General features: G+C 41.1%; 1 protein-coding gene across 2 annotated transcripts in view; it reads right to left on the reverse strand.

Annotated features, from left to right (window-relative positions):
* The window catches only part of mtor (mechanistic target of rapamycin kinase), a 90958-nt gene that overhangs the window by 6463 nt on the left and 57657 nt on the right, over positions 1-26838 (reverse strand). For both annotated transcript variants that reach the window (XM_053424464.1, XM_053424463.1), the window contains exons 33-48: positions 24377-24454; positions 23636-23743; positions 19625-19750; positions 18619-18750; positions 16234-16349; positions 11557-11674; positions 10735-11004; positions 10106-10206; positions 9821-9917; positions 9487-9585; positions 9220-9342; positions 8165-8347; positions 7450-7584; positions 2875-3049; positions 1234-1369; positions 870-1017 (exon numbers count right to left, since the gene is read on the reverse strand). In XM_053424464.1, coding sequence (XP_053280439.1) covers positions 870-1017; positions 1234-1369; positions 2875-3049; positions 7450-7584; positions 8165-8347; positions 9220-9342; positions 9487-9585; positions 9821-9917; positions 10106-10206; positions 10735-11004; positions 11557-11674; positions 16234-16349; positions 18619-18750; positions 19625-19750; positions 23636-23743; positions 24377-24454 — 2145 coding nt within the window. The remainder of the gene's footprint in view (positions 1-869; positions 1018-1233; positions 1370-2874; positions 3050-7449; positions 7585-8164; positions 8348-9219; positions 9343-9486; positions 9586-9820; positions 9918-10105; positions 10207-10734; positions 11005-11556; positions 11675-16233; positions 16350-18618; positions 18751-19624; positions 19751-23635; positions 23744-24376; positions 24455-26838) is intronic.

The following is a 26838-nucleotide window of genomic DNA, read 5'->3' on the forward strand; positions in this document are numbered from 1 at the left end:
TTGTTTTTATCTTCTCGATGTTGTTGTTTTATCCGTGTTCCCACTGAATGGTGTCGTGGCCAAACACTACGTGGTCATCCTGCTCTGCACCAGTCAGACTTGAATTTCTAATATGTTGTTTTTGTGTGTGCTCCTTAGCCTCCTTCTCATTAGGCATTTCTCGGGGGTGGGAGACTTCATTTATGCCAATTCAGGACCTATGACTGTGTCTCCATTAAATACTAATTGATATTCATAAATATAATCACCAGCAACAGATGCTTCTTGAGCTTTGATGAATCTATTTAGTATTCACTGAGGATGTTTAATGTGAAAAGTACATATTTACAATTGTTTCATGAATGAGACCAGCTGTTTGCACAAACCAGTAAATAACATATGTACACGAATGCTCATTTACACATGGCTTTGCATTTAATAAGATGACATGATTAAACTGCATCCTGGGAATGTGAGCGTTGGAATGATCTTAATGCTACTAAATGAGTTAACTGACTGAGCACAGTGAAGGCTGTGCTCTAACAACGTAAACAAACAATATTTACATGTTTATATTACATTAAATGATACATGAGAAACACTATTTAGATTTTGGTGGTTTTGTTTTCAGTTGTAAAAGTAGAATGATACCCCCAAGTTTTGGCTGATGTGCCTCTCCCTGGAAATTAAACTGTATCATTTGAGACAAAATCAGAATGTTTTGAATGTTTAACCCATAAAGGTAGATTGTTCAAAAGCAGCATTAAGTTGTTTCATCAAACAGTAGTCATATGATTTAATTTCTTGCTCATATCGAACATTTAAGTAGTACGCTTTATGTCTTTAATGTGAAGGTAGCAGGAACCTTATGAATCTGAATGGTTCCTCACCCTTAGCATGATGCGATGTTCAATGTTGAGCAAAATCTTTTTCTTCTCTCTGTAGTCTCTGATGAGGGCGTGCAGGGTGTCACAGTGCGGTACCCAGCCAATCAGGCCTGAGTTGGTGGACAGGGGGATCACTGCGTAGCGCTGGATGCTGTTCAATAAAATACACAACCACAATCACAAAACAGACAAACAAACAATTCATTGTCGAGACAATAATTATGGTTAGGTTTAGGTAAAGATTAAGGTTAGATAAGTAGTCAATATGGTTAATGTGAGAGTAAGTCTCCATGAAATCAATGTACGTCAATGGTCTATTCTCTGAAGTCATGGAGACATGGTCGTGCGTGTGTGTGTGTGTCTCTACCTGAGGTTCTTTCGCAGTGACGCAGGGTCGTTGGCCAGCAGTGTGTTGACTAAACCAAAGAGCTGCATCACTCTCTCATCCTGCCTCAGGTCCTCGTGGCCCTTCAACAGGAACATGAATTCGTGGCCATTGCTGCCTACAGAGGGCGCCACAAACACAACATTGATGTGCTGCTATAAACGGGGTTAAGACATTGTGTAAGAGACATTATATGTTTGGACTTAGGAGTGCTGGCTGTTTTCTCCAGGGTGCGCTCCTGCTGCTCTGCACCTGCATCTCTCCGCTTATCTCGCCTGAAGCAATGTCTTCAGCACCCAGTAAATGATTTCATATGCACCACATTGTTCACAGGGACGGTTTGTCCCAGCAATCCCTCACTCTGTTTGACTTGGAATGGCACAGACACAAAGAAACAGATATGAGGAGTTGAGTTCTAAATAACCGCTATGAAAAGGAACCCCACATGTGATTTCTGAAAGATGGAACTCAAGGCTTCACAAGTTCCACTCTGTGAACTTCATTTCTGAAGTTTTATCTGTTCACTCTAATCAATTCATTTTTTTTTTCATTAAATCACATGGAGCGGAGCGAAGTGGAAAATATGAACTGTGACATCAACTTGATTCTATTAAGGAAAATCAAGTTTTCATCATGACACAGAGTAAAATAGGCTGAACTTATCTGAGGTACAGATGAGGTCACTTGTCTGTTTGTTCCACTTTCTCATACTGTCCTTAATATTCTAAACAGACCACATTACAATGATTTCCCCCACACTGTAATTCTCATAAATAACTTGTTTTAATGGAGTTGACTGATGCTTCCAGTAGAAGGAGTAAAACAAAGCCCCAGTTCAATGCCAGTCCCTGTGAGCGATGTGCCGAGTCTCTAGGGGCAGGGAGCACGGACAGTAAATCTACGTGGCCTGGAGTGAGGTGACAGGTCTTAATCTGAAGTCCTGCTCCAGAGGTTAGGTGATATATTGGCCATCATCTTTTACACAGGATGATGTGTAACACTTATGGGATACATCAGAACAAGGTATCACGTTGGCCATTGGAGAAGAGTGAAGTACAGTGAACCGTTTGTGATTGATATTCGGAGGATTCTGCTGCGGGACAAGGAGACTTTATAGTGCTGAGCCACTGTTGAGCACTTCAGTGTTGTATTTCACATCTTACAGTATGAGGATTAGATGTCAGACCTATTTATTTATGCATTTGAATTAATGACCATTAGCAATGTTGGGAGGATCCAATGTGTGCCTGCATGCAGTATTTCTCCTGGGATGGAAAATAAAAGATGTACGTCATTGGAGCAGAGCCTTGTTTTTCTGTGGTCATTTTAGTTCTATTTTTATGAAGTTCATCACTGGTTTGACCTTGGTTCTGTTGGTAGAGAAGATTTTTTCCCTCTGGTGTATTATCTACACACAAAACTTTGCCATGACTGATGAATTCCAAATAAATCGTGGCCTTGGAGCTTTTTGTTGTTTGGGCGGAAGATTATATTAATATTGAATTTTCTCTAATGTGATGGCCCACGCCTGCTGAAAGCATATGACTAGAAATGCTCTTTGATCCATTTTCCTAATATAATGGGTACAGATCCAAGGCCTGTGCAATTTTCTCCCAATCTTACCCATGATGGTGAGCTTGCGTGGGCGCTGTTTGGAGGTGATGACCTGCAGCGAGGCGGCGATGGACTGGATGCGGATGATAGGCTGGTTGGGGTCGTAAGTGCCGGGTACGGCCAGTTCCAGGTCCCGGCACATAAGCAGCTTTGGAGACACGTACTGCAGCTCCAGGGAGGTCAGCTGTGTGGAGAGATGATGAGGTGGCAGAGAAGAGACGGTTACTTTTGAGAATTCACTGATTAAACAGCTCCTGTCAATAGTGCCTTCAGCAATATGCACAGAGTGAAAGACACTGGCTCATATTCAAGTCAAGGTCTTATCTGCAGAAAGTTGTGGATTCGCAACCTTCAGTAAATCACTCGGGAACATTTCACTCGGTGTGAGCATCAATACACTTATTATCTACTTGTCTACAGTCAACAATCCTTGATTTAACCTGCTTACAATCAGACTCTGGATTCTATTTAAAGGCTTTTGCGCTTAAATTGTTAATTCTGATGAATGGTGACTCCAGCACAGCTTCAACCTGCTGTGAAGCTACTGTCTGGATGCATCCTGGAGAGGGTTTATATCTATGTTAATGCCCTGTGGGGGAAATATTTGCACTGCTCCCAGCAAGTTATTATAGTGCTGTGTATGTCATGCTGCTTACTGTAATGCCGCAGCGGGGGAGCATCCCCCCAGAAGCAGAACTCTGCCACACTGTCAAATAGTATGCCTGTCTCCATTTTCTCTGTGAAGTGATTGCTCCTGACAGAACTGTTTTTAATGTCATTCCTCAACAATGTGATGATAGCTGTGAGAAATGACATCTATCAGACCAATTTCATCTTCACTCCAGAAGCAACAAAAGCTGGAGCTGGTGAAGTTTAAGCTCTTGATGCCGTGCTACTGACTCTGACTCTGACATCGGCATCACTTGCCTCAGACAGGTTCATCATAGCTGGAGCAGCTTATCCAGCTGTGTGCCACTTAATGACAATATTAATGTGGACACTGGTTTATAAAGATCAATCAATCAGTCAAACTTAATTGTACAGACAATTTTTGTGTAGATTAGTGCAGTTTAAAAATGCTTTACAATTGACTTAACATCCAAGAATAAGATTTAAAAAATGAAATGCTGGCAATTAAACATAGACAGAACATATAATATTTTATCTAAATTCACAATTCAGATGCAATTAAATAAAGTAAACCACACCTTATCCTAAGCAAGGCTAAAGAGGTCTGTTTCAAGCTTCCTTTAAATATTTCAACACTTCTGGCTGCTCTCAGGTCCTCATCAAATTTAAATAAAAATTTTATGATTTCTTCCCTGACACATACTACATCCTTCTGACAAGATTTTCGGGAAACCCGAGCTGATGTTTTTTTTGCAATCTTGCTTACAAAGTAAAAACAGACAGGGGTTGCAACGGTTGGCAAATACTGAAAATCTACAATGGAGGAAAACGTTTAATTGTGAAGCAATTGTTCATCGCAACAGGTAGTGAACATCTGAAGGTTAACAGCTGAGCTTGTGAGAAGCCAATACCAGAGACAAACAGCTGCAACTTGTAGAATCTATGTCACAATATGTTAATGGCAATGTTATAACACGATGTTGCATCATTTGTTTTGACTTCCATTATCTCTCTGTCTCATCACTTCGAGCTATCCATCACCACTCGTGCTGGCATTTTGTTCAATGAGTTCATCCAGACATGGATGAATGAAACAAGACCCATGTTCCTCTATCAAAAGGAGAAACACACGCAACGCTTCAAAATGCAATTTGCATTCCTAGAAATTTTAGAAATTGTATTTTATAGTTGGTACTTTCCAGGTGTTTTTCATTTGTGAAGCCCTTTGTAAGATGCTTTTTATTCCATTGAAATTCGTTAACTTCTCTGGAAACTTTGAAGAATGTGATTCTTACAAGCTGTGCTGTTGTGAGCTGAATGTGACAGTTCCCAGTGCAACTATTCACTTTGAGATGTGATAACACAGATAAAAACTCACAACCAGCTCCTCCCAGTAAGGTTATGGCTGTGTCTCCTCCCTTCACAGGTGTGTCAGTGTAAGAACCATCTCTGCTCTATGGAGGAACATAAAAACCACGACACAGTTACAGCTGCAGCAGAAAGGACCGAGAGGCAGAGAGAGCTTGGGCTGAGGAGACAAACAATCCAGCAGAAAGTCCAGGACACAGAGAAAGATGTGAAGCTGCGTCAACAGGAGGAGAAGGCCCTCAATGGCTCTGCTGATAAAGCAGTGAAGGACAATGAGGAGATATTCACTGAGCTGATCCGTCTGCTGGAGAAAAGAAGCTCTGATGTGAAGCAACAGATCAGATCCCAGCAGGAAACTGAAGTGAGTCGAGTCAGAGAGCTTCAGGAGAGACTGGAGCAGGAGATCACTGAGCTGAAGAGGAAAGACCATGAACTGAAGCAGCTCTCAGACACAGAGGATCACAACCAGTTTCTACACAACTACCCCTCACTGTCACCACTCAGTGAATCTATACACTCATCCAGCAACAGGATCCGTCCTCTGAGGTACTTTGAGGATGTGACAGCAGCTGTGTCACAGGTCAGAGGTCGACTACAGGACATTCTGAGTGAGACAGAGACAAAGATTTGACAGATTGTGTCTCAAGTGGATGTTTTACTGCCACAACCAGAGCCAGAGACCAGAGCTGATTTCTTAAAATATTCACAGGAAATCACACTGGATCCAAACATAGTAATCAAACAGCCTTTTATTAGCTGAGCTAAACAGAAAAGTAAAACGTATGAGTAAACATCAGTCTTATCCTGATCACCCAGACAGATTCACTGATTATTGTCAGGTCCTGAGTAGAGAGAGAGTCTGACTGGACGTTGTTACTGGGAGGTGGAGGTCAGGGAAGTTTATGTAGCAGTCACATACAAGAATATCAGCAGAGCAGGAAACTCGCATGAATGTATATTTGGATACAATGATACATCTTGGTCATTATTTTGGGATAGAAACAGTTATAACTTTCGTTACAACAGCATCAACACTCCAGTGTCAGGTCCTGTGTCCTCCAGAGTAGGAGTGTACCTGGATCAGAGTGCAGGTGTTCTGTCCTTCTACAGCGTCTCTGACACCATGACTCTCCTCCACAGAGTCCAGACCACATTCACTCAGCCTCTCTATGCTGGAGTTAGTGTTTATAGTTATGAAGACACACCGGAGTTTTGTAAACTCAAATAGACTCGAGTCATTAAAAGCAGTGATTTAGATTCTGTGTGTAAATCTTTAACTTCTTTTAGCTCCATGTTTGTTGATCAAAGTTCGTCGTGGTGACGTTTCTGCTCCGCACAGAGATCAGCTGTCAATCAAACACTGACCTTCCTTTATCACACATATTTACTTCTCACTCTGTAAAGACAGAAATCTATAATTACACTGACATGAATGTGTTTGAAAGAACTTATGTTGCTGTTCTTTTCTGAATCAATGTAGAAATCAGGTTGTGTGATGTTTAAGAGCCTGTATCGATTCTGATTAGTGTTGCTAAGTGGCGGAACATTTTCCGGAAACTTTCTGGAAACTTTCCACGGGAAGTTAAGCTCAGGAATTTTTTCTTCTTGCAGAAGTTAGACTATAACAGGGAACTTAAAGGAAGTTGAAAACAATAGTAGGCGAGCCGAGCTCAGCTGGAGCCTGGATGCAGCAAGGTGGGAACATTGTCTGCTAGAAAAGTAAACCTATGACTTTGTGTTGTTGTTGAACGTCTTTGTCATTACCTAGCATGTTGATCACTTGTTACACCGAAGCCATGTTCATGTTAATACCACGTTCATCTGTATAGAGTAGGCTAACTTTTTACAGCCGTGAGAGTACGATGTATGTACAGTTGCAATCAGAAATATTCAACCCCTCCAAAGATTTTAAGGATTTATCAATTAAAGTTTTTTCAAAGAGCAAGATTCTGCCTCGGATGACTTCTTCATGAGTTGAGTGAAACAAAAAATCAACACAGAAAATGCATGATGTAGTATTTGTGCGTAACAGTATATTTTGTTAATATAATATATAATATTGTTGTTTTTAAAGCTGTCTGACAGTTTTTTTCACTTTACGTGACTAACAGACAGTATTTGGGATTTCCCTGTCAGGAGATCACAGAACAAGTTCGGACATGAAAGAGAAGAACATTTCTCATCACATCTGATGAGAGATTGGAATGGACGTCGGCATGCAGAGCTGCTGGGATGTCAGCTTGATTTCCCACTAGAGCCATAATAGATGTGCTGGTCTCTTTTCATCCACATTTATCTGATTCATATCAGCTTTTTTAGTTGAAGTTCACTGACATTTGTATCTAATTATTTGTTAATATGTATGCAGAGTGAGGGACGGGAGATTTGATCACAGGTGGTCATCCAAGATAATTGTTAATACAAGGGGCCTTTGTCCCTTTGGTGAACATGTCAAAGCAACACTAATACTTTCCTGTACTTAAGGAAACAACTATCTATCTATATACTGTACTGTAGAACTGTATTGTTATCCATGTAAGGTAGCTTATAAGAAATTCAGAGCACTGACTCCATAGTCTCACTCACCTGTGGCAGCTGTTTGGAGATGCGTCTGAACACGTGGTAGTAGAGGTCCCAGGCCTGAGTCAGGTCTTTGACGTTTCCAGACCGCATGTACTTCCTGCACCAGTCCTGAGCCTCCATCAAGTCCCTGCCATAAGCCTATAGCACAACGTCATTATTATTGCAATGGAATACTATTTTTTACAATTGCCATAACATAAAATGCCCAACACTGTGTTTATTTCAGCTCTCTGTGTATGTCTCTCTCACAAACACAGTGACAATGGTTCCATCAGTCATAGTTAGACAGGCTAACAGGAGCCAATTCCACTGTATCAGTGGCCCAGTGGACTGTAAAGAAATCCCCTTCTCTGAATCAAACAAGCTCAACTGCATTTCCATAACGGGCATGCCACTCAGCATGCAGGCACCGGCCCTACATGTACTGGTCATGGGAGCTTGCTGGGTGCAAGTGACTGGCCAGTGTAATGTCAATGTAAAAGTAAATCCTGAAAAACTGATTTATTTTAGTTCAAAAATTAAGCAAAATATGGTTTTGTTGTCACATCTCAGCAAGTCAATTCAGGAAGTAAACATATCAAAAAGTTACATGTTGATTTGTGGCTTAATTTTTTAACACATTTACACAACCAAGTGTCTTGCAATCTTTAATCTATGTTAGACAGATCATGTTGTTGCACTAAAAAAGGAATAAATTCAACCCCATTCGGAGACGCACCTGGTTAAAAGAGGTTTCTTTGAGGGTTTGAGGTCCTCTCTCCATCATGGCATGTAGAGGCTCCAGCACAGCAAACATTCCCTTGACATTGCGCTCACCAAAGTAAAGACGTGAAGCTTCTTCTAGGCCTTCGTGCCACATCTCGTGCCATAAAATGGCCACCCTGATGAGTTCCTCACTCACCTGGATAAAGAAAAACAGGTATGAAAAGATCAGACTGCTCTTTGCTTTTTCCTCCAACTAACTCTGGTGTTCATAGATTTTGATTCAGTTAGGGATATTTTAGTTTACAAAACCAATTATGCCGCGATATGCAAGAAATTGTCAGAAAACTGAAGATGTAAACTGTGCAAGGAATCTGCTAAACTGTCGGTGCATTATTAAGATAATAAGGTAGGGCTGTTATGATTTCATACTACCTATATTAAGATAATATAATAACATAGTAATAATAACCCTTTCAAAAAACAATGATTTTTGAATTCGCAGGAATATTCAGTCTGACACTGAAATTAGTATTTATCATGAATCTGTATCATTCCGGTCACTTTAACTCTGATGTCCTGTGTATGTGCGCGTCTCGTGCTGCACGTGGCAGGTGAACTGAATGACAACAAATAAGAAACACTGGCTCTTTTACATTAACAGACTCTGCTCCTCTCATCTCTGCTTCACTGTCTTTGTCGCTCTGTGAGTCTGGGCGGTGTCCAGGGCCTGTGTGTACGTAAACTTTGTCTCAATGTGTCTTCGGACAAGTGGACATAGATACGAGATGAGAAAAGCGATTCGCTAACTCACTAAAATGTTGCTGCTGTTCTTATGTAAAATGGGTTCACTAATGGGGAAATATATATATTAAAATGATTCATCCATTTTATGAGTCAATATTGGATCATTTAAATGAAGATCGATTTTAATCAGAGAATCGATCTTTTAAAACCCAGCCCTACGAGCTTCAGTTTCATGCTCGAGAACAAATCTGCATCACACTTCAAGTAAAGGATGAAGATTATTTTATCCAGTGATGAAAAATATAAATGATTTAGTGTCTCTACCATCATGGCCTGCTGAACCAAAGTGTTGCAGTGTTCACACATGTTCTTCAGGATTTTGTTCGCAGCGTTGTGGCGTGCTGTGGTGGTGGACTTGGAGGCCACAGTCAGTGGGTAGATCAAAGCCTGGACGAGAAAAGAGAAGAATCCAGCAATTCATCACTATTCACTGATGGTACTGCTTGGTTATATAGTTATTAACACAAATGTGGTCTTGGTTCGGTTTTATATAAACATATAAAGCATTAGCAGCAGTGTGAGCAGACTGACCTGAGGATGATAGCGTCCGATGTCTGTGAGCAGCTGGTGGATGAGGCGCCCCACCAGGGCTCGGGGGGTATCGATTCGAGCTATGAGCTGAGGGATCACCTGGAAAAGCAGAGACATGGATACAAACCTGGGGTTATATATAAAATATGAGCTATAGCACAGACACAGTGAGGAGGAACTGCCGATATTGTTTGTTTTAAAGTATTTTGGAAATACACACTGAAACCAGCATTACTCATTTATCTTACAAAAGCATTCTCCCTTACACAGGTCTCCCTTTTCAAACTTCTCTATCTCTAGCTAAATGCCATGTGTGTTTGTCTGTGTGTATTACCTGCAGCCAGGTGTCGATCTGAATGGTCTTGATGCCCTCCACCAGGCCTTCGTTCACTTCAGGCCAATGACCATAGTCAAACCAAAGAGTCAGAACCCTGAACAGGGAAAAACAGCACAAGAATTAAAATAGGAACCTTGTTTTCCAGCTCATACAGGAGAATGGAATAGTGAAATTACAAACAACCACTAGAGGTCCTCCTACTCCAACATGCCACATAGTGTCCATGACAAAGGTTGCCGTGTGTTTGCTGTGCATCAAGCTTGTGTTACTCATTTAACTCACCTGAGTGTGTCCTGCAGGTTGTTTCCTCTGGACAGGGAAATGGAGCGGAAGAAACCTTGAACAGCAGGAACTGTGTACATGAGCAACGTCTTCGAGAGATCCTGTGCAGAGACAACAGAGGGCATTTCATGCATGACAAAATCAAATAAGCAACATTTCGATAACACATTGTATTCTAGGTGTTCACTGTAAGTGATGATGGCAAGGGTCACTATGATTTACAGCTCAAATATTCAGCAAAGACTGAGCAAAACTGGAATGAAGTCTTAAGAGATTGATGTACAAATAGAAGATTTTAGTTTAGTAATATCTTGACAAATGCAGTACGTCAGTGCTCGGCTTGTGTTGTTTGTAAAAGATGCAAAGATACAAAGAGACTTTGTAAAATTGTTAAAACTGTGCCTTCTGGGGAAAAGTGTCTGACAACTGCTGTGTAACACATATCTATCACATAAATCTATCTGTCTGTCCATCCCTCTATTGGGATCTGTAGTTTTTCAGTAGCAATTGCATGTGAGCTAAAACTGTACACTGGATGAGGTCTGTTGCTTGGGCGAATGAAACATTCCATGAGTAATGCAGACAACATATTTGTGTGTATTGTGCGTACCTAAACTAAGGGTTTGTACCTTGGTTTGATTGGGATCGCTGGGAGAAGACATCGCAGAGAATAACATTTCATCCTCTGCCATTCTCCCCTCATTGTACTTTTTCTGTCCCGGTGATGGCACAGGACTGTGATCAGTACTCTCGACTTCACTGTCACTGTTGCTGGCTTCACTGTTCGCACTGGCACCGCTGGCGTGGCGCAACTTCTTCTTCTTCTCGTCGCGTCCCTGATTCTGGTGCTTGTAGTGTAGCACCGCCTCAAAATTCATCACGGCCCACGCGTGCCAGGCCTGCAGACAGATGGTACACACTGGGTGAAGCTGGATTTCCAAGAGGTGGAACCTGGAAATGACTTCCACGTTTCTTAAGATGCATTTTTCCAGTTTACTAAGGGGACAGACATCTCCCAAGGGCCTGTAATTTTTCTCATCCAAACATAAAAGTTGAATGTTTCTTGCGTTATACAACCAGCTATTACAGGCGACAGGGAGTCATGAGGATGGATGGGGAGAGGGGTAATGTGGGGGTAGTGACATCTTTGTAGCCTGCAGCTAAGGCATGTTTAAGAAAAATCAGAGATACTCTCAGCTATTCCATCACCTCATTTATTTGATGCATCAGGAAAGGAACAAGCAATGTGACAGTCTGATGAGCAAAATAAATGAACTGTGTATAGAAAAATAGCTCTGTTATGTTTGTTTAAATGGTTATTTAAATGGGGTCTAAAGTTTTCCTGATGACACAATGGTGTCGGGGCAGCCTCCTGCTGACACAGCTAGGATTTTACTGTGGCCAGGCAAAAGTCAAAAGTGAAAGGTTAGGGATGAAGGGGAGGTACTGACCTTGTACCAGTTTCGGTCATGCTCAGTGGAATGGCTGTAATACTGCAAAACCTTGGGGATGGTGCTCTCATTGATCCCCTGCAGACTGAGCTGCCACTCTCCCAGCTTCAGGAAACATCTACATGGAAGAAAGGGATACACATAAAGACAGACATTTCATCTAAGATAACTTCTCAAATACCTGGTTTTCTTCCAATTAAAAAAATCTGTTTTTCATGTCTGCAGAAAACCTGGCACATAAGGTGAAGCATTGATGACATGCTGGCTTGTATTAAGGAGAAATACAACTTTCATCCTCACTCCACATCTTGAACGCATGTTCTTGCACTGTCTAGTTGGGTTTGAGCCGGTATGATCTGCTGTAGGGTGTGTCCCTCTTTGCAGCACTACGTTACACACCAGAAATGATGACGGATATTGTGGCAGAGGTGAAGAGACCAACTCAACGGCTGTGGCTGTTCATCACGTGAAATGAGAGGACAACATGGCTGGTTTTTAGTGTGATTTTTAGAGTGATGATGATTCTGTGTTTGTTGTCTGAGCAGCATTAGCTGTATCTATGCAGTTCACTTCATGTCCACTGTGGGCACCCGACCCGAGCCCACCAGAAAGCTGTGGTGGGTTCAGACCAAAATGTTGAAATGATTCTTGGATTCGGGTCGAGTCTGTCACTTTAGCTGGGCTGGTATTTCTTTACACAACATGTGTCTATTTTAAGGGCAAACAAGCAATGACGATGTGTGTCAGTGACGAGGTACCACAAACCCAGTGCAGCTTACATCAATTACTACTATTAGTCTCGGGTCGGGTTTGGACACGGAAATGACTGTTCGGGTTGGTTTTCTATTGGGCTCAGATGGGTTCAGACAAATAGGGTCAGAGCCTCTTTTACATATGGATCAGAAGGAATAGGAATAAAAATCATTTTCAGGGGAAAACAAAATTCAGCCCCCAGAAAACAACATTTTAATGTTTTCGAGACCAAGGTCACAAGTAAGCTTTTTTAGTAGAAGCTCTGCAGTTGAAATAAAAAACATTAGCAACAAGCAAGCAAATGCAAAGCTGAGTCAAACCACAAAGAAAAATCATTATGAGTCTATAATGACTCTTCATCGACGTCATTACTCATAACGACTTGGTAGCGACACTAAGTATAACAAGGGGCAGTTATTAAAAGGAGTGAGATAATTATTCTGGACTTTCAAATCATCCACACATTTATCACTACTACTTGAGAGAGCAGTGTAATTGTGTGCTGAAAGATTCTGGGAGCCATCTGGAGATTTTCAATGATCCGAGGCCGTTTCAGTTATATTTAATCCAACAATGGGATCCCTACGGGGGACTCGACTCCATCCGTCACGGGAACACAGAAGCTGACAAATAATGTGACCAGTTTTGTGGGAACAAAACATAATCTGAACACAACGCCGCCAATCAGAGCAACTATTAAACAGTGTGTTGTCAACCAATCTATCCAGTTTGAATACTGTTTGCAGACCACATCCAATAAATCATCTTTTTAGTGTTTTTACATTCGAAAGCACTTAGGATTCAGAGCATCGAACCCAAAATGTTTGTGCGAGTGGTTAACAGGTTGAAGTTTCAGGGAAGAAGCCGCGGGAGGTCTGGGTGTTTGGGAACAACCTGTTAATTTAGACAGGAGACGCCAGGCTTACTGAATCTTCAGGAAAGAAACAGTGAAATTACACAGGATTCTTGGGAGAGAGTGGAGGCAGCCATGTGATTGTGTGAATGTGTCTGACGGAGCAGTCCAGGTGTGCTCCATACCACACAGCTAACCTGTATTCAGGAAAGTGTGTCAGCACGTCTGGAGAGAAGACGTCCTGACCGACAGTATACAGGTGTTTTCCCTAACATGCATTCCTCACACAGCCAGAGTCACTGTCTGGGAGAAGCACAAATGAAAAAAAAAAAAATGCTGCCTGTTGTGATGCGTGTGTTGTCAAGTATGATTTATGAAATGGGAGGGTGCACATGACTGCACAAGCCAAGATCGGACCACTGTATGATTTACTGTACATGTGATTATACCTGTCTGCTTCTGTGTTGCACGTTTTGCTTGTTTTTTGAACATAAGACAGCGCAGACAAATTATCTTTTCCTGCACTGGCAGGACACTGACACTGAATCGTAAAGGAGCTTAAGATATTTCCCGCAAATATTTTGATGAGCCCACAAGAGCACGAAAAACAACTTCAACAGTTTGACTTCATTCCCAGCTATTTTGGAGGATACACAACTTTCCATTTTCTAATGTCCCACACCAGTATCTGAAAACATAAGATAATTATTTGATCATGTTTTTCAAAAATCTGCTGTAAAGTTTGCCAACTGGTGCGGCGACGTCTACTTTTCTGACAGGGAGGAGAGATGATGACGGCGTAAAGGTGCCATGGCTGTGCCAGTGTGGTCGGAAAAACACCCACTGGGAGAGGAGAGACACTTGGTCAAACCTGTAGCATGGTGCCATTTGGTAGGTGATGAGGAGCTAAGACTGCCAACAGGGATCCATTTATTGAGAAGTCTGAGGCGAGACATTCAGAAAGTCTGGCCAGCTTTGAAAAAGACCACAGGATGCCAATGGACTAGTAAAAGGTGTCATGCCAGATTGTGGTCATGCTCATGGAAAAGAAGCAGAATGCACTGTACGTGACCCTGGGTGTTTACATTTTGAGGACAGAAAACACGTGAGCTGACACTTTCCTTGCTGCACCTTCTCTCTATTTCAATGAAGTGGGTTTTAGAATTCACAAACCACAGCTAAGCACATTATGCGTTGGCATTACTGTGAGGGAATCCGACAAATTGTGGATTTACTTTCTCTGCAGCTGGTCTGGACTGGCCATCTGGCACACCAGGCACTTTCCCGGTGGGCCGATGAACCATGTCCGATGACGCTGTGGTCTTTTTTGTTGTTGTTGTTGTATGATAGGCCCATAAACACATCCACCTTTCAGCTCTGTGCTGGCTTCATTTGATAATGAATGGAGAAAAAAATGGAGAAGAAACAGAAAGGTTGGATGGATGGGACCTGTCTGGGCCAAAATACCAGGGCCGATTTGTTGTCCCAGTGCAGCCCTGCCTTCAAGAGTTTCAGCTTGTGTTATAGACCAATAACCAAAGCTATGGAGTCAGTCTGTGTATTCATCTAATGTTGTGTGATGCAACTCATTTATCCAAGTGCGCCTTCTTAGTATCTTGGTTTTCATACTAGTAAATGCTTATAAGGAACTTTTTGATTATAGATAATAGTAAAAATAACTGTACTGTAAATGTACATCTATTGCTACAGTGGCATTTTCAGCAATCACCTACACTTCTTGTAAAGTGAATAGCAATGATCTGCTTCCTCTGGTCCATCTGCATTAACTTAATGTATAAGTATTCAGGTTACTCCTATATAAGGGTCACACGGACTGTTGTATTAATTGCATTATGAATGTATGGATTAAGACTTTGTAATGATAAAGGTTAGACTGTTGAAGTGTCTTTATCAGGTTGTTATTTACTCTGGTCCAAGACTCATTTTACTAAATTGTCCTCTGAAGCAAAACATTATCATATAACCTGCTCTAGCTCAATGTTAGGCCCACTCTGGCAGGAAGTTTGAGAAAAGTTGTCCAGTTTAAAATTCCATTTAATTTGGAGTCCCTCTATTTGGGAGTTTTGCCTTCAGATTGCCAGGTTACCAGGTTGCTGGAAAATAAAATTGGATTCCTAAAAATTAACTGAAACAAGAAAAACCTGAAATTAATGATTGGATTGGCATTTTTATTATATCTTTGCAATGGAAACAATTACGTGTTTCAACAGACTGCAAAGGGACAGGTTTATGAAAATATGATATTTTTTCTGAATTTATATTTTTCTTTTCTTTTCTACGTTTGAGGAATTGTTCACCAGTTACTTCAATTGTATTGGATTTGGCTGGAACTCTGTTTACCCCTGAAACCCCCAAAGGGTTTTGTAGACTCAAACACCTCACCTGTCCCTCCATCGGCATACTGGTGAATAGATAGAGTGAATTATTATTATTGGGTGAACTATCCCTCTAAGTTGCAGTTTACATCAATGTCTGTCTAGAGTATTTTTAGTGAAGACTATAAAGAAAAAAATAATGCAATGTATTAAGTGTGTATTGTTATTTTTTGTTATAATTAACACTATTCATGAGTTATGTCCAAATATATGTCTGTGAGCTCACAGTGACCTTTGACCACTAAAATTGAATCAGTTCATCCTCAATTGCAAGTAAATATAAGTGAAGGATATTTGAAGAAACTCCCTTAAAGTGTTCTTGGAATCAGGTATTCACGAGAATGGGATCGATAGAAGGATGTTCAATTTGAACAATAATACCTCCAGCTGAAGCTAATGCCTGGGCCGAGACATATTTAAACAGAAAAACTCTGGAAAGGTATGTAGACACTTGATAGTCACCTTAATCCAACCTCATAATGCCTTGTCATAGCAAGGAAATTCCACTGTGTTTTAATCACATTAGCATTAGCACCATTCCCTTTCATGACAGTGCGACAGTGAGCCAACATGCACAATACCAGGGAAGTGAAGCCGCTACATGGAGTTCGGCCATCATTCATTGTACTGTTCATAACTGCTGCTACTGTGTTTCCTGAAAAGAGACAGACAGACCTGGCCATCAGTTTGTGGACCTCCTGCTTGTGCTGCTGGTCCTCGGCTGCAATGGCGTGCTGGGCCTGCTGTTGCATCCCTTGCACAAAGTGCTGCATGTGCTGAAAGGCATCAATCTGAGGGAGTACAAAATAAATGCAGGGAAAGGCTTGGTGTCACTCAGAGAAGTGTGTTTGTCTGTGGTGCCTGGAATTAGTCTGAATTAAATATTAGCATGTGATACATGATTAAAAGTGAATAGTTGACTAGCACAATTGTTTTTAGAAATGAGAATAGCTTTTGATCGACTATAGTTGTTAAATTTCTGTAGATCAATAGACTATAATTTAACTATCCTGTTTGATGCAGGTAAGCACATACAGATTGAGCTTTTTAGTTAAAACAGTGAGGACCTCTGTAAAGCATTCAATCTGTGCTACATACAAAGCTGCTTGCACAGATCTGGGATACTGACAGATGCATAGCTGCTGTGGTCAGCATTTTTCTTTACTTTTTATGAGCTTCCAGTTAAGTTTACATGTAGAAGTTTAAAATTACTCGTTGGAATATGATTTCATTATTTGACTGGATCAGATATGTTCAGTAACAACGACAAATTGTCTAATACAAGTGGAAGATTCCAATCATGGCAAGTCGTAGCAAGCATTCTACACAGTGTGTTCATGTGTGCGTGTCTGTGTGTGTGTGTGTGTGTGTGTGTGTGTGTGTGTGTGTGTGTGTGTGTGTGTGTGTATTTTAAAATTCTGATTCGTCTGGTGAGCAGTGCAGCTGGCCCTGACAACAGCAAAGCTTGCACTGACACTTACCTAAGTCCCCTAATGAGACCTGCACTCTGGAGCCACAATAGTTATTCAACACCTGGTAATATATGTGTATGTTTATGTGTGCCTGGGGGGTATATATACTATATGTGAAAGTGTGTGTGTGTGTGTGTGTGTGTGTGTGTGTGTGTGTGTGTGTGTGTGTGTGTGTGTGTGTGTGTGTGTGTGTGTGTGTGTGTGTGTCTGATTTCCAAACAGCTCTGGTAATACGTAGTGTGAAACATACAGTTTAATGTCACCACAGCTGAAAAGTGGAATGTGTCTATGTTTTGAATGCACATACAGGACTGATCTTTCTGAACAAAACAAAATGAGGCTCACTTCAACCAACGCTACCATGGAAACAAAAGATAAATATTAACATTAATTTAAATGTAACATCTGAGTTGATTTTTTTCCATGACTTTTCCAGGCCTGGATAAAACACATTTAAAAATTCCATGACTTTTCCAGGTTTTTCATGACCGTAGGAACCCTGATATATTCACTTGAGATCTGCTGTGACTTCAATCTGACTCTAACTGCACTTAACTTCTTTCCTCCGCATCATCATCTGGATCGGCTGTTTTTAGACAACATGCAAATCACTCCCTTAAAGTCAGCCAAATCACAGGTTTATATTTATAGACCTGCACGTACAACAATTTACTTATTAGGGAAATTCACAAATAAATATAACAGCCAGGGTTCATCTCATTAACGGGCTGATTTATACCTGCAATAACTTACCCCTCTGTTTTTAGTGTCTACCAGCTCCCGAGGGAAATATCTGGCTCTTTAGCTGCTAAATGTTCCACTATGTCCACCAGCTTCTTGTTTGTTGCTGAGCAAGTAACGTACTCTGTTTTTTTTTTAGCTTTTTCACTGAAAACAGCTGCCTGCTGAAGCTTTGACAGTGTAAGTTCAGTTACTATGATCAAAAACAATAAAATTGGTGCTCAGGCCATAACAAAATTGGATGCAACTCACTATCTTTTTCTGTAAAGCAGAGTGGAGCTGCAGATTCAGGTTATAATCCTCTGCAGGTTCAACTCTACAAGCAATTCATTCCACATTGTTTTCATGTGTGTTTTTACAGGGTTTGTATGAAATGTTTCACATTTGTATCTCAAAGTTAGCTTTAAACTACTGACTGCAATAACAAAAGTTTCTTGAAAATATGTTTTTTGTTTCTTCTTAAAACTAATATTTATTACAGATCTTTACCAAATAGTCCAAACTGCACCCTGGTGGGTGTTACATGTAACCCTGCATGAGCCTTTTTGCACATCACTTGTGGGAGATTCTGTGGAGAAGGGGAGCAACTACAATTAATTGGTCCAATCAGCTGGAGTAGAAGAGAGTCATTGAGCTTTATTATACTGATATTATGTAGTCACCCTGCTCAGTATTCTAAAATGTCAATTCCTTTTACAGATGCTGATGGTTGGTGTTGATATTTCTTATGATGTTTCTCTTTCTCAACATTAAATTAATTTCAAAGCTGCAAACTATGAAGAACAAATCACAATATGTATTAAAAATGGTCTCAATTTCAAACCAGCAATGGTCTGTTGGCTCCTACTTTGCGGGCACTCTTCCACATGTACTTCATATAAGCGTAGGTGACATGTGGGTGGGCTGTGGGCAGCGGGTGATCAAGTTGCTTGGAGGGGTCGACGCCAAGAAGGAGCACCAGGGTCTTATGGGCCAGTGCCTGAAGGGATGAAGAGTGCAACAGAGGTCAAAGGGCAAAATAATGGTTAGAAGGTTTAAAGTTCAAAAAGAAGACAGTTAGACAACTGTTAACCCTAACCCTAACCCTAACCCCATGACGATACACAGACTGCAGACTACAGATTATCCGATAAAGGAAAAGAAAGGGGGGGGGCAAGAAAATGTAACCTCACGACTCCACAAGGTATAATATCTTAGTGGGGTAATTTTTTCCAACTGCTAGTAATCACATCTCTTTTTTAAATGATATCATTGTTGGTGACTGTCACCCTGTGTGTTAAAAAAAAAAAGAAAGCAGAGGAAAGGAAAATTGCACCATTTAAATTGAGAAGATATTTCGGGTTCAGGTTTCTAAACAGGTTGATTGAGAGGGCTGCTCTACTTTCATTAGTGCCAACTTAAAACAGGTTGAACTGAAGTTCAATTTCATGGCTGGAGTTCATGGCCACACTTGACTTTGTGAGAGCTCAACTTCCCTTTTCCGTTTGACAAGACTCATATAATCAGCTCTGATTTATTCCTCCTGAATGCTATGGGAAATCAATTAATTATAGAATGAATGATCGTGGGCCAGGATTCATAGACTCTTAGGACAATACATAATGTCATATTATACTGCAGTGGTGTTTAATTTTAAATGTTTGTTGGGGAAATTTACTGTTTACTGTATTTTATTGAGAGCAGGATCTCCTTTTCCTAAATGCGAAACAGTAAAACCTATTTTAAGGATGTTTTCACATTAATGAAACTATAACTAAATCAGATGTTTTTAAAATCCTGCATAGGAGCTTCACAGCTTGATCCAGGTTATTATTGTTTTTTTAGTTTTGTTGCCTTCCACTGAATGTACTGACCAGGCGTCCACTCCTGCCACAGAGGCTGGCGTACTTCAGCCACGTTCTCATGTCTTCGTGGGGGCTGATGACCAGCGATCGGACCATCAGGATCCTCTGCCAGTCCTCCACAATACGCTGACAACCCTGGAGGGAATAACAGACAAAAAAACAAGGGACGATGAGTAAAACGCCTCATGCTTTTGTTCCTCCCTTCAAAGAAAGGCACCTATACTTGTTAACTCGAGAGAATGAACACACGTGTTTCTACAAATGGTGTCTGTTGTTAACATGCCCACACGTGAGTGCCCACATGTGTCAGAAAAAAGAAAAACACACACATGCACACACCCACAGAGGTCATTTTAAATAGGTTTGTAAAGTCCATTAGCAGAAATGCTCTATTAAATATTCTCTAAACCCCAACCTCACCCTCATGGTCATGATGTAACAAAGTGCTGCAGCAGCAGGAAGCACAAACAACATTGGAGTAATCACAAAGCAAAACTTTGTGCTGAATAACAGTCTTTACAATTTTATATGAATTTCAGACACGTGGTTATACAAATAATGAAAGTAGAACTATCGACTACCTTCAAAGATAATTCAATCTATCTTTGTCTTTTGTATTTTTGTATTTCATAGTCCCTTTTCAACCTCCTGTACTTCCTTAGATGGCAAAAGTATGTCCATGCAAAAAATATTAATATGCTGTTGGAATCTGGGGCTGGAAAAAAACCCACAACAGTTTCTGGAGTAGATTTAACATGACAGAATAAGAGGCTATGGGCAGTACCAAATTATCCAGTTCACCCAACATAATTTAAAGTAACAACTATTTATCATGTGGTCTTCTTCTTCCCATATTCCCACATACACACAATTCTCTTATTCTATTTAAGAACAGCAAACAAGTTTCATATGAAATAGGCCATTTAGCTTACAGCCTGACAAATATGACATTTTGGGGGTCGATGCTGATCACAATATTAGGGACCAGGAATTATCAGATTAAGATTTTTATTGGCTGATAAAAACATAAAAAATTATATATATTTGTCATAATTAAACCCATATGAAAAAATAAATGTAATAGAGGATTGATATTTACCACAAATACAACAAAATAAATACAACTTCAATTCTGGTGCATATCGGCAAAACTGTACACAGAGACCGACATGACTGTGACAGGCTCATAGAGGCTCTACTTTGCAGACATCAAAGCGTTGATTAACATACCACTCTTCTGCCGCAATACAAGTAAACTAAGCCTCGCAAGTAAATGTTGATTCTTAGTTGATGACTTACAAAACCCTGAGTCTGTACAAAGGCCGCAAAGTATTTGGAACTGCTACTACAGAATATAAAGGATCATTAGGGCCATTTATCTGCAGGAGGTGGTGCTGTATATTACCATCATAATGGTAATAAAAAGGTAACTCACAGAGTAAGACTTCACTGAAAACAGCTACATATATACAAGCTGTCAGAAAGATCGCTGAGCTTCCCAGGATGTCTTGGACTCTTGACAAGGATATGGAAGCAGATGAAGAGAGCCAAGAGGTAAAACATAACCTGCGCTGCTGTACGAAGGCAACACCCAATAAACTGTCTCACATGAACTTGGGACATGCCACCCAATGCCTGTGAAGGCTTGACAGAGGACACAGACAAGACTGTCGCAGGGTCAACAGGGCAGCTGGACGTCATGGCATTCTCAACAGATTTGTCAGATGGACTAACAGGTCTAACTTATGATACTCTCAGCAACACCACCGGTGCAAAAATACAAAATAGGCTGTCAGGCGGCAAGGCAGCACTAACACAAGGGCACTATGAATGGCAGCATGACTGGGTCCTTAGGAAACCCTTAGGAAGCAAACCTAGGAAAAGCCTAGGAGGTGCCTTAAAACACTGACTGACTGTTCTACTGTCACATGGCTCTGAGGGTTGGTTAATAAATGTCCAATAAAGATACACACAAATGTATGACTTTTTCCCCCAAAGAGTTAAAATGTCACATGATCTGCCTCTAGAGGAAATAAGGAAACACAACAGGGTCTCAAAGTATCAAACTGCTAGCTAGGGCTGAGTTGGTTGGTTGTGACATGAAAAAAAGTGTATGATCTCACTCATTCCAGACATGAACAAAAATCAATGGGGAGTTCAATGCACACTTACATCTAACCCCTTTGATGGAGAAGAGACTGTTCGAGGAAGAAAGAGTAAAAGACAGGAACCGCGACTCCCCGACAGATGTGTGAGGTCAGCCTCAAATAAATCAGACGAGGACGAACCTGTCAAGTACTGTAGCCCAAGCTTTGGTGCTGCCATTATGGGCCCAGTCTGTTTGCTCTGAAAGACCCCTCTTGATCCCAAATACCCCCTCGAACCAACCTCCGTTTTATGAATGGAACAAGTCAAGATGATCAAAAGTCTCCACATTTTACTGCACAGGTGTGTGTATGTTTTCCATTAAATTGGTTGTTCTAATTTTGTAGAAACCTTTGAAATGTCACAAGACAGTCTGTGGGAGATAAGTGCATGTTGACAGCCAGGTAAAAACCAATCAACACAAATACAACAGTTTCAAAGAGAACAGAGGTTTTAGTCTTTAACATGGTCTCCGTGCTGACTAATATCAAACTTTGAAAACACAAGAGAATTCTCTTCTCTCCTTGGTTGTTTCATGGAGAGAACAATGCTATTTGTTATGCAGAGTCAATGCCAACATTAAGTTTGATGGAGCATTTTAGGATGACAGATTGCAAATGAACACAATGGTGTTGAGCAGTGGGTAAGGTGAAGGATGGTTATTATACTTTGTCGATGAGGATTTTCCTTAATGTCAGAAAAATGTGAGCAGGAGGAATGCTCACAGGGAATGAGAGTAAGTAGCATTATACATGCTGCATTAAATTGAGCATAATACGGCATGTATAATACAATCAGGGATGATAAAAAGCAGATCAAAAGTTTGTAGTTTATATGCCTGACTGAAAACTTTTCCTTCAAAGTGCATGTACAAGGCTGAGTCATTTCAAATAATCACATTTTCATTCAGCTGTGAAAGGGCCAACGTGGAAAAGATGAACTTCAACAGTATTATCGTAGATCGGATGGCATTTGTCTCACGTTCCAAAGACTTGGCGAGCGGCATATATTTCCAAACCACTTGTGGATTTGTGGTTGTTCCACACGTCCTCATGTCTCATTTAACAGCATGTACAACTCTGTAATTCACAATTAATAAAGATAATAGTAGTAATCATAATCAGTCTTGGGAAGCACAGGGGCTGGATGGGTTTGCACATAATGAGTCAATTTTTTCCCTGAGTTTTCCTACAAAGGTCATTTCAAGCTGGCAAAGGCAACTTTGATCAGAAGTGTTTTTGGTGTGTAGCCGTGTTTGGAAAGGTCAGTTCTAATAACACACTGCAACCAAATATTTTTCCTGCTTCATTTTTCTTTGTTGATGTAACTACAATTCTAAGACTGCTACTGAACATCAAATGGCCTAGTTTGGAAGGATTGTTTTTTTAATTTGTTTATTTATTAGCATCACCATTAGCTGTGCCATGAAGCCCAATCTTATCTCCCTGGGGTCCACCTCAAATACATACATTAAACTGTATCAAATTTGAAACCATAATATGTTCCCCATGTGGCTGCGGGGACTACCGATCTTCACTTGATGTTTTTTCTAAGCCCCCTAAGCACAACATGCCACTACATTTCAAATCTCCTTTAAAATTACTCACAATTTTTTAAATAACCACCGAGAAGTGCACATAGAGACCTACTCGATGGAGAAGCCCCACTGAGGTATTCACATATGTCTCTGACTGTACAGATGGTGTATGGCTTGAAATGTTTCCCATTAGTAACAGTAGCCTTTCCAACATCTGCTTTACATTGCATCTGTAGTTGCACACGTGATTGAGTGTGTGTGTGTGTGTGTGCGTGCGTGCGTGTGCGTGCGTGCGTGTCCGTGCGTGTCCGTGTCCATATATCATGTGCTATGGTTACCTGAAGCCTCTCCCACCATGTTTCCCTGATGATGTCCCTCCTCTCTGGCACCAGCTTGTACTGGATCACCTCCTCGAGCTCTGACAGCATCTGGCAAGATACCATGGCCTAGAAAACAAACACACATATGCACACACTCATTCTTATTCAGGCGTTCATTGTTAAATCACAGTTTAAATTGCCCTGATAGAGAAAAAAATTCCTGTCTGCTCAATATGAAAAGCATCATAGCAGCTTGAAAATTCATCAGAATGAATCCAGCAAGCAACTGGACGTTGCTGTGAGGAATCTGTCAGAAAAGGTCAGGCATCTCCATTTGATGGTCTGGTTTACACCTGACATTTGGAACTACATCCAAAGTCTAGATGGCTGCTGATGCGTGACTGCTGTCAGTCCTCATGGTGAACAAAGACAGTGTGTGCATCAAAATCCACCAGGATAAAAAACAAATTGGGATAGGGTTACTGTAACTGTCGTCATCTGTATGACAGAAGCACTGCTGTTGTCACATCTGATTTGAAATGTTGTTAGGATAATTCCATGTTAACAGATAATAATATGGAATACAAAGCTGTGTTGAAAGCATTAATATTTATGATTTGGACTTCTATAGCGTGTAGAGCAGAGACTATCCATTTCTATAAATCAGCACTTTGTTGTTGTGACATTCTTCGTTCGCACATGACCGCTATGACAAATGAGAAAGTAGACTGAAGCCAGGGCTGTAATATTTTCTCTTACCCCGTAGGCTCGACTGTAGCTCTCTCCAGCCATGGCCGTCAGCTCCGCATCCAGGAGGTCTCTTGCTTTGTCAATACACTACAGACAAAAACACACAATGGATCTTTAGGTTTACAATTACACATTAATAAAACAATGACAATGTAAGAAAAAAAAAAAACACTCACTCAAATACCTCACGTTTTCTTTGGTGCGTTCACCAAGGAGGTTATGGGTTCATACCATGCCTATTTGTTTGTTTGTTTGTTTATAAGCAAGATTACGCGAAAACCATGACACTTGATGGAAGACTGCAGTGTGGGTCAGGAAAGAAGACGCTGAACTTTGGTGCGGCTCAAGACCAAACATTGTGAGATGTTTCTTTAATTTCTCAGAATATTAATGATTTGACTTAATTGCCTCCTTTAAGAGGCTGCAACTCATCAGTAAAGCTGAAAAATTTGCAATTATGCCATTTACCCAATAATGTAATGATGGCATGACTCCAGATTGCCATTACACCATGTCAAACTTGCTTGAGGACCAGCCAGGATTGGACTTTATCCCGGGAACTAAAACACTCAAATGAACAAACACTGTCTTTACTTATGTACTAACAACAGTGACACAGGTCTCGAAATCCAGCTTGTGTATCAAACGCCTTGATGCAAAGTGTTTTATGAGCAGAAGTAGATGAACTGTTCAGAGTGACAGTATGAAAGTTATATAATCATGGTTGTGGATGTCATACACACCTTTAAAGAAAAGAGGGACTGGAGAGTCAAGAAGAATAATTCAGAATGGGTACTGTTAGTCATGGTTCCCGTCATGACCAAGATGTACTGAACAATTTTTATGACGCTCAACTGAACACCAAAGACCTTTTTATTACCTTCCTGTTATTTTGGGTGAATTACTGTATATTACTGCGTCATTAGTAAAAAAAGTCCAGATCCCTGACTTTTCCTGCCAGGACAACACTTCTCCGGAGTCAAGGACACCGCATTGAAATGTTCCATCACAAGTGAGAATCCTGATGGGTGGAAAAACAGCGACTGATAGAAACGCCTGATCCAGTGCAGCAGAGGAGACAAACGGGGACACGAGTATAGCCAATGTTTTTAGGGAGCTGTTATTTGTGGTAGGGTAAAATGAGGGAGAATGACTGAGAAGGCCAGGACACAGCTGTTTCAGACCCACTCCCACCAATTATTTTTTTCGTGGGGAGGGAAAGGAGTGATGGCGTGCCAAAACACCTTTTCAGGCATGCACAACAAGAGGAGGGGTAGTAGGAGGGTGGTTAGGACAAGGTGACAATGAGGCTACGTCTTTACAGCCCCCACTCAGTTATGGACATGTTTACTCCTGAGTTACTGGTGCTAGGGCCTCATTGGAAATGTGCAGTCCAGACGACTCCTGATAAATGCAGTGTCTGGCTCCTAGCAGCACAAAACAAACCATGACCCAATCTCCAATCCTCTTACATAAATGTTTTAACTGTGTTCTTATGTAGGGTTTAAGTCCAGTAATATCGTTCTACATTCAAGTGGGCTTTGACGGCCTCTTTGTGAAACGCTGAGCCAAATCAACCACTAATGGAAACTCAAAACAAAGCCCAAAAAGTACTGTGAAGTCAAAGGAAGGGCTCTATGACAATTTACAAATCAAACGCACTCTGGTGGATTGTATACATCATGAATCTTGGCACGGCAGGGTGCTTCACTATCAGGGAGCACGACATCTGCGTCTACACATCATCGCTGCAACCAAACACTGAGATTTACAAAGCAGAGAAACCTGACCCTCACACAGATGCACACCAACACTCCTGGAGCAAACCTCTGGCTGTTTGGGGCTACGGAGGCTGGAAACTACCCGATGGAATCCAAAGTTTTGAGTTCGAGGATTACCCACCCCATCCGGAAGACTTGACTGAGCTCATGTTGACATTTAAGCTTTCACCCTCGCTCCATCTGCTTTTCATTCCGCTTCATTCATTGTGAGTGGCCTCATTGTCAGCGAGAGTCAAAAGTCTGCTTTCCCTATTCAGCTGATGCAGAGTTCTACAGGCCACACCTGGAGTCAATCTGCAAATGAGAGCGGGGCGGGAGGCGGTTGAGGAGTCGAGGGGGCACAGAGAGCGAGTCTCCGGGGCTTTGTGGTGAAAAAGCCACTTGTAAGATGAGTCCAGGGGAAAATGGAGGAGCAGGTGTTTACTGGTGTTGGTGCTGCAGCTTGGGTTTGTTAGACGTGTGGGCATCCAACTTGAACAAATCCGTTTCCAGGGAGCATGAGCTCATGTATGATCCCCACCTTCCTCAAATGAGGAAAACACCACCCTGACCTCTACCAGACCTTGTTGACAGGTAGACAGGAAGCGAACAGGCCCTTCATTTGTTTGAGGCTGAACGCTCTTATAATTTACAATTTCTAGAGTTACATAAAATTTCCACACCGAAGAACTACGACATTGTAAAAGAATT

This window comes from Pleuronectes platessa, chromosome 6, assembly GCF_947347685.1.
Source record: "Pleuronectes platessa chromosome 6, fPlePla1.1, whole genome shotgun sequence".
Lineage (NCBI taxonomy): Eukaryota > Metazoa > Chordata > Actinopteri > Pleuronectiformes > Pleuronectidae > Pleuronectes > Pleuronectes platessa.